General features: G+C 41.5%; 1 protein-coding gene across 6 annotated transcripts in view; it reads right to left on the bottom strand.

Annotated features, from left to right (window-relative positions):
• Positions 1 to 10,295, bottom strand: part of GATB (glutamyl-tRNA amidotransferase subunit B) — an 85,487-nt gene extending 75,192 nt beyond the window's left edge. For 5 of the 6 annotated variants that reach the window (XR_010841001.1, XR_010841003.1, XR_010841000.1 and 2 more), the window contains exons 1-2: positions 10,013 to 10,251; positions 7,912 to 8,062 (exon numbers count right to left, since the gene is read on the bottom strand). Coding sequence is in view for 1 of the 6 variants with exons in the window: in XM_059066716.2 (XP_058922699.1) it covers positions 7,912 to 8,062; positions 10,013 to 10,188 (327 nt within the window). In the remaining 5 variants the exon portion in view is untranslated. Of the gene's footprint in view, positions 1 to 7,911; positions 8,063 to 10,012 lie in introns of all 6 variants that reach the window. The other variant, XM_059066716.2, reaches the window with a different exon arrangement.
• Positions 10,296 to 10,657: the final 362 nt, after the last annotated feature.

Raw genomic sequence — 10,657 nt, forward strand, 5'->3', positions numbered from 1 at the left:
ACTTGACAAACTGTCCCAAGGACCCAATGTTCTTGTTTTTGGAATATGGAGCCACCAGACTAGGCCCATGCCATTCCCAAGAGATAATGTATATCAGTTACAAGGTGAGATATTTTGCAATACTTTTATGTTTCATTATGTCCATAGAATTTACTCATGCTTGTGACTTTATCACATTTCTATTCAAGAACAACATAAGCCGCCCCTAAGTGCAAGCCTATGATGACCTGAATGACATTAAAGTGGAAAAGTCAGGTTGGTAGGTAGGTAAGTCATTCCACCCATGGGGAAGCAGGGACTCCTGCCATATGCCTGAACTTGGCTGTGAAGGATCTAGAATGTGGATGAGCCTTTCCTCCTAAGAGTAGGGTAAGGGTAGGAGTTACAGGTGGGGGAAGAGGTGGGATGCTGTCACTGTTCGAACTTTGGGAACAAAAAAGAGAGAAATTTCACCAACAGAAGGCTGAGAAACCAGCAGAGGTGATATCTATTACTTAATATTATCTTTATATAAAAACTTTTAAAACTTTGTTGAAAAACCTTTTGCCTAATAATTTGTCTCTTGGGAGCTCTAAATCTTTCACTCATTATCTTATTTAAAAAAATAAAAAGCTAAAAGAAATAATAACAGCCAATTAAAAAAACAAAACCAAAAACAAAAACCAATCAATCCACTTAGGGCCTGAAAAGGAAAAAGAGGCTCCCCTTAATCTGTGGCCAAAAATGTTCCTAAAGCATATTCCTACATTACTTTTTTCTTACTTTATCAATTTAGGACATGAGCTTTGATTATGGTAGATAAGGATTTAGTTCTTTTACTTGCCAATATCCCAATTATATCCCGATTATATCAGGTTTTTTTTTACGAGTGGTTGGTGTTTCTATTATTATTATGTAAATATGTCTCTCCACTGAGCTGGCTGAGCTGTATACACCAATTACATGTCCTTTCATGAACGTTTTGTTTCTTCCTGGAGTCGACAGGTCTTTCATTTTATCATTTGCTTTATTTTCTTACTGCCTATTCCTTATTATTCTCAAAGACTCTGGTTTCTCAGACTCATAGACACAGAGAACAGACTTGTGGTTGCCAAGGTGGGGCGTGGTGGGGGAGGGATGGACTGGAAGTTTGGGGTTACCAGAGGCAAACTAATATATATAGAATGGATAAACAAGGTCCTATGGGACAACACAGGGAACTATATTCAATATCCTTGACAAACCATAATGAAAAAGAATGCACATATAGGTATAACCGAGTCACTTTGCTGTACAGTAGAAACTAACACAACATTGTAAATCAACTATACGTCAATAAAATAAAAAGACTCCAGTTTCTATGTAAAATCTCTTATTTACACAAGCATTAGACACCAGCTCTTCCCTCCCCACCTCCCTTTTTTTCTCGAAACCTCTCTGTTCTGGAGCCATCTCCTCCTCTCCCACTGCTACACAGCCAGCAATCTGAAGCCTCTCCATGACTTCAGCAGGTTCCCGTTTAATGGAAGGACAATTTTTTGAGAACCTGCCTGTCTGAAATATCATTATTCTACTGCTACACTTGATTTATAGTGCTGGATACAGAATTCTAGGTTAGGATGATTTTTTTTTTCCCCTATGATTTTTAAAGGTACTATTCCATTATCTTCGAGCTTTAAGTGCTGCTTTAAGAAGTCCAATGCCTTTCTGATTCCCAGTCCTTTGCGTGTGACTTTCCTTCTCTGTAAGTTCTAGTATCTTATCTTTATCCCTGGTGTTCCAATTCTACACTTCATGATGACAGCTCTGCATGGGAGGCTATTTTTATTCATTGTACTGGGGTCACTGGCAGGCCCTTCTGACTTGCAGACTCATGTCCTTCAGTTCTGGGAAATTAATCTGTGTCATTTGTTTGATAGTTTCCTCTTGTCTACTTCCTCTCTTCTCTCTTCTGGAACTCCTATTAATCAGGGGTTGGACACCCTGGATTGATTCTCTAATTTTCTTATTTTTTCCCCGATTGTCCAATTGCATGTGTGTTACACTTTCTGGAAGATTTTCTTGATTTTATCTTCTGACTCTTCTGGATTTTTTTTATCCTAATTTTAATTTCTAAGAGCTTTTGTTCTGATTGTTTATTTTTTAATTTTTTAAAAAGATTTATTTATTATTTATTTTATTGATTTCTGTCTGCGTCAGGTCAGGTCTTAGCTGTGGCACATGGGATCTTTGTGGTTTTTTTTTAAATTTGTGAAACAAGTTTAACAAAAATATATTGAGAATAAAAGCCAGAAACTGGTAAATAAAAGCCAACTGAAAAAATGTACAAACTCTTTCCCCAGGTGATGAGACCCTCTGGGGAGGCCCCACATGAGCCTGTGCTTTAAAGGCCGATGTGGCAGCAGCACTTCATTCAAGTCCACGTAGAGAAAAACTACAGGGGAAATCTCACAACACTACACTATTCACCGTTCTGGGGTCAGCTTCTCTCCAGCATGGAAAAGAAGAATTTTGAGGAAAAACTTCACATTAGTACAAAAAAAATCATATAGCTGTTACATAAGAGCAAAATAATCAAAATCATGGTTCCCAAGGCATTCAGGGTCTGTGTCCTTGCCCAGGTCCCCAACCTGGTCTCCTCTCCTGAGTGATAGCAACTGAGAAGGAGGTCGGGTAACACCGTCAAGATTAAAAGAGGTAAGAGTGATCCTCAGAAAAAATAATACTCTATACATCTCAGGTGAGATAAAAACATTTCATATGCCAATTACTTTCTAATCATAACTTTAACCTAGAAAAACAGAGCGGGAGGGCACCCTGACGTTCTGAGATTCAAGTGTAGCTGTAATGATGTGTAGTCAGGCTCGTCTTTGTTGAGGCAGGTGGGATCTTTCATTGTGGCATGCAGGCTCTTCATTGTGGCGTGTGGGTTTTCTTTTCTCTAGTTGTGGTGCGCAGGCTCCAGGGCGTGTAGGTGCTGTAGTTTGTGGCACGTGGGCTCTAGTTGAGGCTCAAGAGCTCAGTAGTTGAGGCATGTGCGCTTAGTTGCCCCACAGCATGTGGGATCTTAGTCCCCTGCACTGCAAGGCAGAGTCTACCACTGGACCATCAGGGAAGTCCCTGATTGTTTATTTTTAAACAGTGGTATCATGTTCTTGTTTCAAGGATGCAGCTACCTTCTCTTATCTTTCTAAGGATATTTATAAAAGCTTTTAATTTTTAAAGAATTCTTTTATCCTGTGCATTATCTGTTGCCTCTTATTTTTTTGTTTTCTTTCTATTTTGGGCTCTGTCCACTACATTGGAGAATTTCTTCAAATGTCTTGTGATATTTGGCTGTCAATTTACATATACACACACACACACACACACACACACACACACACACACATATATTTTTTAAATTTACCTCTTGAAATGATGTTTTTAATTTTTAAAGAAATTTATTTACTTTTTATTTATTTATTTTTGGCTGAGTTGGGCCTTCATTGCTGCACGCAGGCTTTCTTTAGTTGCAGCAAGCAGGGGCTACTCTTCGTTGTGGTGTGTGGGTTTCTCGTTGCAGTGGCTCCTCTTGTTGCGGAGCATGGGCTCTAGGTGCACGGGCTTCAGTAGTTGTGGCTCACAGGCTCTAGAGCGCAGGCTCAGTAGTTGTGGCGCACAGGCTTAGTCGCTTCGTGGCATGTGGGATCTTCCCAGATCAGGGATCAAACCTGTGTCCCCTGCATTGGCAGATGGATTCTCAACCACTGCGCCAGCAGGGAACTCGCAGTCTATTTACATTTTAAAGTAAGGTACTAAAATGCTGATTAAGCATTCTATGTAAATATCCAGGGCTTGCTGATTGGTGGCCTTCATTCTAGGACAATCAATGAGGTGGCCAGGTAGCTTTTTAAATTGAGATCCCCCTAAATGTCAAGTTCTGTCAGGTTCCTTTGGGTTTCTGCTTGGGGGAGGTGGGAAAGAGAAGAGATGGCCATACCAGTTCACTTGAACTCCTCAAACGGGGCAGCGAAAGGATCGGGCCTGCCCTGGGGTTCAGAGTACAGACACTATCTGACACCAGTACCTCTTGCTCTGCCTGGGGTCTCTAGGGGGAGTGTGTCACAAGCTGAATTTCTCCCCAAACTATAGATTCCTATGGAGGTAGGGCAGCCACCAAGGGGCAGGAGACGACCTCAGGTCTAACTGCTCTGTATCCAGACTCCAAATTAATCCCTTTGTGTTCATCTCCCTATGGCCCTCCACAATACCTGTTGATCTCACATCTGGACCCTTTCTGGGGTTGCATAGGGCACACCATCTCATTTCTGACCTAGTGTCTCTTTCTGAAGGCTTTCTGTCCCTTTCCTGGGTTACACTTAACTTCGTTCTGCCAAGTCAGGTCCTCCTCCATCTACTGTCTCTCATGCACTCTGGTCTACTCTCCCATTCTCTCATAGGTTTATAACTTTGAATTCTTTCACTGTCATTTCAGTGGGGTTTCTTTGGGGTAGGAGGAGGACAGATTAACATGTATAAGTTCAATTTGCCACATTAATCAAAAGCTGCTTTAACTGCCCCCTCATTGGCTCCTTCTCATCAGCATTAAAATTATTTTAAATCTTATTTTATTGCAGGAAGAACACTTAACATGAGATGTACCCTCTTAACATAGTTTTAAGTGGACGATACCTTACTGTTGACTATAACTCATCAGCATTGAAACAACCTCAAGTTTCTCCAACATTAAGGAAAATGAGGCTTTTTTTTTTTAAACCAACTCTCTTTATTTATTTACTTTTTGGCCACGCCCTGCAGCATACGGGATCTTAGTTCCCTCACCAGGGACTGAACCCAGGCCTTTGGCAGTGAGAGCGCGGAGTCCTAACTACTGGACCATCAGGGAATTCTCTACTGCATTCTCTTTTCCTTCCAAGCCAAACTTCTTGAAATAGTTGCCCACACTCTCTCATCTCTTCCTCAACATCCCCGAGTTCTTCAACCTTCTGCCACCTCCCTTCTACCGCATCGCGGAAACGCTTCTTGTAAAGGATATCCCCCTTAATAGACCCAATGACCACTGCCTAGTCCTCAACTTACATGAATCTCAGTAAGTTAGATACTGTGTACTCACTCCTCAAAATACTCCGTCCCTTGGAGTCTTTGACCCGGTACTCTCCTTACATATTCTTACCTCTTTGCAATGGGATGCACACTCCTTTGCAGGGCTTGTATGGTACAGACTATGCTTTCCACGCCGGCCTCACCTCTTGCCACACCATATTCCAGTTCTATGCTACAATGTGCGGAACTTCTTTCAGTTCCTAGAGCAAGCCATGCCCTGTTTTTCTTCTGGTCTTTGTACATCCTATTCACTTTTATTTGGCCAAATTTTGCAAATTCCCTGTATCTGTGTTGAACGCCCCTCCTAGAGCACACTGTATTTCCACTACCAGCACATTCATTGAAAAGTACTGCAATTGCCCACTTAATTGTCCAAGCTCCATGAGGACAAGACCCACAGCGATCGTTTACCTTCTTCAAACCTGTATCATTAGAACTTCTACAATAGCTACTGCATGGGAGGCATCCAATAAATGTCAGTTGAGCGAATGAATAAAGACACAATCAAGAGAGGGGGAGAATCAAATACTTACAGAAAGACACACTTTATCATATTTTCTCTTTAATGGGCCAGCAGAGCAAATGAATCTGGTCTACAGAAAAAAACTTGACACTATAACCTAAGTTCTTTTGGTTGCCTATTTCTATCTTCTTATCAGTGTATCTGACAAATGGTCACCATTTTTTGCATAAAAATAACCAAATGCAGAGTCAGAATATCAGAGCATCAATACACCATCTCCACAGGCTTAGAGAAGGCCAACTGTCTAAATGTTTCAGTATATTTAAAATCTCTATCTAGGTACATCACTGGGTTTTGAAGGGCTGTGAGAATGACAACGTTTTATTCTGGTAGTTTTGGCATAACTTGGGTCACACACTAACATGTTCTGTCTTTTAAAGACAGAAACATTTCTGAAAAAGAGGCAGATTGGCTCTGTTGCGAGAATAACCCATTAGGCTGCTCAATGAGTGTGGTAGGCTCCGAAGAGGAAAAACAAAACCCAGCTCGAGCAAAACTGGATTTCTAGCTTTTGATTGTCATTTAGTGAATGTAAGCCAAGCTCTCAATGCTCCAATGTCCCGAACGACTTCACCGTCATGTTGATATGCCTATCACTGGGCAAGTAACTTCTTCTTTGGGGGCATGACAAGATGTCTTCAAAGCATGTTGACATTTAGCTATTTTGAATTGTCTCTAATATTTGACCACAGTTAGCCACAAGTAAAGAGCCTATCTATAGAGATATGTCTATCTGCAAATAGATGTTTTCAATGTGAACTATAATAAATACCTTGCTAGATACTATATTCCCAGCTGGAGAAACCTAGAAAGAACTCAGCAGTTATGTCTAGTCTCTTGATAATGAACCAATCACCATGTGGAAAAAAAATGTTTTGGGCTCAGAAGGAAGAGAGAAGAGGTGTTGTGATGAATTGCTTTCCATTCACTTGTCTAAATAGATATTAACTTTATTTCTACTATAGCTGAGTCTCTGCCCCAAAAAGAACTCGTACATTTATAACTGGAAAATTGTCTCTTCTCAAATAAAAACTCTCCATCAATAGATACTCTAGGGTAGAGGGAGGAACAGACACTCCTATACTTGTCTTCTCCCAGAAAGACCCAACAGCAAGTCAAAGGTGACCCTAGACATGGTTTACAGGAATAGGAGTCCTCCATGACACAAGGCACAAGTAAGGAAAAAGTTCCAAGACAGAGACACTGCCCTAGTATAACCAAAACCTTGGGTGCAACAGGTACTTTGGAGGCACTGCCCATGACCTTCCATGGCAGTGACTCTGGGAAAAGAAAACCTCTGCCTCTGCACACCAGCCAATGCACAGTTCAACCAGTTTTCACTTGTATTTAAATGTTAGAAAGTGTGTAACTCACCCAGGAAACCTCTCCCTGCCCGCATCGCCACCACTTACACATTCCCTGCAAGGAGGGCAGGAAACCCCACACCCAGTTGATACTATGTGTTCTGGACAGACTATGAGCCATGTATTAGCCCAAATATTCACATTGTTCCTTCCATCCTTTCCTTCAAAACTTCAACCACCTATGTGAAAATATATGCAAAAAATCTTGCTGATGAGTAAGTACACTGGACCCAGTCATTGCCAGTTTCAGTGAAAATGAATAGATAAATGAGTAGTTCACTAAAGCATACTGTGGTTGACTTTTTTCTCCATTACTGACCAGTTCTTAATTTTCTAAAACCACAATCATTATTGACCTTATACTGTAATATCACGTGACATATGCTGCTTCCTTTGACGAGACTCCCCCTCCTCCATGTATCTGCCTGACTCCTGCTTGCCTTCTCAGCTAGCTCAGAAGGTTGTTGCTCTTCCAACAACCCCTCCTTAACCAACCCTATCTCTTCCCCAATTTCTCACAACAGTGGTTCTCTTACTGAATTGGGTAAGTCCCTGCGTGGGGCTCCAAAACCATACTCCGCATATGACCTCCACAGGAGCAGCGACACAGTACTCTGTGCCTAAGACACATCTCCCCAGCTAGTCTCTGAACTCCTCAAAGGCAAGGATTGCCGCTCATCTTTCTGTTTCAGTTCATAGCACAGACCGGACACCCTGGTACTGAGTAAACAATCTAAATTGTGTGTGAGATGAGTGAATGAATACATGAACAAACGGAGGACGTTCAGACTTAGAAAGAGAACTACAGAGACGAGTCTTCGGAAAACATTTAGTCCAACCCACTTCATGCAAAGCTCCCTAAACAAGTATTTCCTAAGAGTTATGTTTGATAAAACATGAACATTGTGTAATGAAAACAGCATACAATAAAAACCTTACCGGCAAAGTTCCAGGCAGAGATGCATCAAAAAAAGATACCAAAGAATTGGGAGGTGCTGCAAAGTCGACTTGAGATCCAGAGAAGAGTTTGGAGTTGGAGGCAATCTGGGCATGAATCTCCAAACCTACCACAGCTGCCCATTCACGTTTACTAAAGAGGAAGACAAAATGGTTAAGAAGTTCTTAGATCTGTCACCATGCATGAATGTCTAACAGCTGAAACCACAAATGTTAATTTTCTATTTGTGTTTTTAACTTATTAAAATTTTATATCCTACTTTAAAAAATGTGTCATATTGTATTGGTGACTAAATCAAAAGCAATGCAAAATGAACACCTACAAGACCGGCAAAGCAAAATGCATTTACAACATGGCATAAGGAGAGTTCACTGTGCAAACAAGAAGGTAACAGAAAAGAACAATTTGGCATCTGAAAACAATTTAGAAATGGCTATCAGGTGGTGACTGCTTGGCTGACTTTAATGAAAAAGCAGCATTTTCTAAATTAACTGTGCTTTGTCAATTAATTGGTCAGTAAATGAAGAAAGCTGATCTTGTGAACATTTTTAGAATTAACATAAACATCAGGATTTTACTACTAGAGAAATAATGGTAAATAGGTGCACATCTCATTATTAAAAAGGAAGGGAAATTCTCAGTCATGTTTGGAATTCATTTTCTAACAATAGTTTGCAGGTAAAGTAACCAGAGTGACAAAGATATAATAGATCACCACTAAATGACACCCTTCCTGGGAATTTTGTGCAAAGGGAAACATTAAACCATTGCAAATGGCTTTTTTGTTTTTTTCTGGTTCCCCAGATCACTTTAAATTCCAAAGATCTAGTGTCAGGTTCCTTTGCTTGTTTTATACTTGATTGCTACCAAACCTAAGAAGCTGCAATAATGCAACCTAAATGCTACAATAATCTCTTATCTGGCCACTCCTACTCTATTGGGTCTGTATGAACATTCCATACAGAGGTCTCTCCAGGTTCTTATAAGTGTGCTTATTCCATGGGTTATTATTAAACCCATGTATCCTGGGCAATCTGCAGATCACCTGGTGTATACCTACTCTCTCCATAGTCTGCTTGTTCCTATCCTGCTCTTCCCCCAAGCAATTTTCTATATTATCGAAATTTTTGTTTACATGTATTTGGTTTTTTTTCAGTCATTTCAACACATGAAGTTCTATATCTGTAGTACTGATGAATTCCTTCTTTTTAAAGTTGGCAAGCACAACCTGTAATTGAGAGGAATTAAACGAAGAACTTACCAGAAATTTGCATTCACTAAAACCTTATTCAATGTATTTTGCAGTTTCATTACATGAGAGAAAAAGTACTTTCCATTCACAATGAGACAACCTAATTTATGAAAGGAACAGAAACAGTGTTTCTGGACATTTTCCCTCTGTTCCTCCAACAGAAAAGCAAAAATAACGTCGACCTAATTATCTCAAAAGAAAAACAATATTTGACACATGCCTTATGTTTCTGTACTTAAAAAGAAACTATTTAGGTCTCATACAGTGAAATATAAACAGCTGTTCAGTGGATATTAAGCAAAATAAGCAACACTTTCTACATAACCAGAGGGAAGATCTCTTGTATTGGCTGCATTCTCCTAGGTCTAGACACCCATGTTCAAAATGAAATGCCTCCACAGATACGTGGTGTTTTCTGACTAATAATTTACAACACTGCTGGCTCGTAATAGCTCTAAATAAATGTCAGGTAAATAAGATTCATCTTCTACTGTCACCGACCCCGCTACTGGTGCTATTAGTTAAGGTGACTGAATCCCCTCTTCTGTCTGTGCTGCTTTCGAGTCAGGAAAACACGTGCTATTTTACACTCGCGAATTACCCAAATATGTCTGAATACCTGAGGAGAGCGGTTTATGTGGGGGGTCGGGGCTGATAGAGGGCCAGGTTAGTGTCTTCATTTAGGTTTCAGCGCTGCAACATATAGCCCAGCACCTCCCGCCCACCAAAACGTCTAAATTGAAGGCTGGGCTGTAGTGGCCATTATCTCCTCAGTCCCGCAATTCCACCTCACGCTTAAGCGGGGAGTAACGGTACGAAATAATATATACCCTTTCCTCGGTTTCTGGGCCGTGATGAGGGGCTGCTGAGCCACTGAGCTCTGTCCCCTCTTCCCGCTGGACGTGGACCCAGTTGGAACCCCTCTTCCGTGGCGAGAACCGCCGCCAATCCCGGCGAAAACCCAACGCCTTCCAGGACAGCACCAGCGCAGCACGGGCGTCGCCATTGCCTCTCCAGAGTCCTGGTCAGATGATACAGCCTCCCCCTGCCGCAAGGCTCTCTGGGAAGCGTAGTTCTGGAAAGGGATAAACTGCTCTAGGCTCGGACCGGAAGACTACTGTTCCTAGGGGGCACTGCGACTCGAAGGCTTCCGGAACCGGGAGGGGAGGGCAGGGGAGGGAATGAGAAATAGGGGAGTGGGTGGGAGGAGTTCTGTGTCGGAAGGTGTGACTCCTCCTAGCGGGGAGTTGGAGAGCTTTGTAGCTGTGAGCACGTGAGTGAGTTTGAGAGAGAGCAGGTGGTGCCAGAGATGCAAAGCAGAGAAACCTGGCCAGGATTTTATAGCCCAGTTAACCTTTCGAGCTGAAGTAAATGACCTTGACATCTCCGCGAAGGCTTCATGAACCCCAAACCCACTTAGTAAATTTTTTCTGTTTCCTTTTCCACTTCACACACCCATTTGTGCATTAATGCAA

Source organism: Kogia breviceps, chromosome 6 (genome assembly GCF_026419965.1).
Source record: "Kogia breviceps isolate mKogBre1 chromosome 6, mKogBre1 haplotype 1, whole genome shotgun sequence".
NCBI classification, from domain to species: domain Eukaryota; kingdom Metazoa; phylum Chordata; class Mammalia; order Artiodactyla; family Physeteridae; genus Kogia; species Kogia breviceps.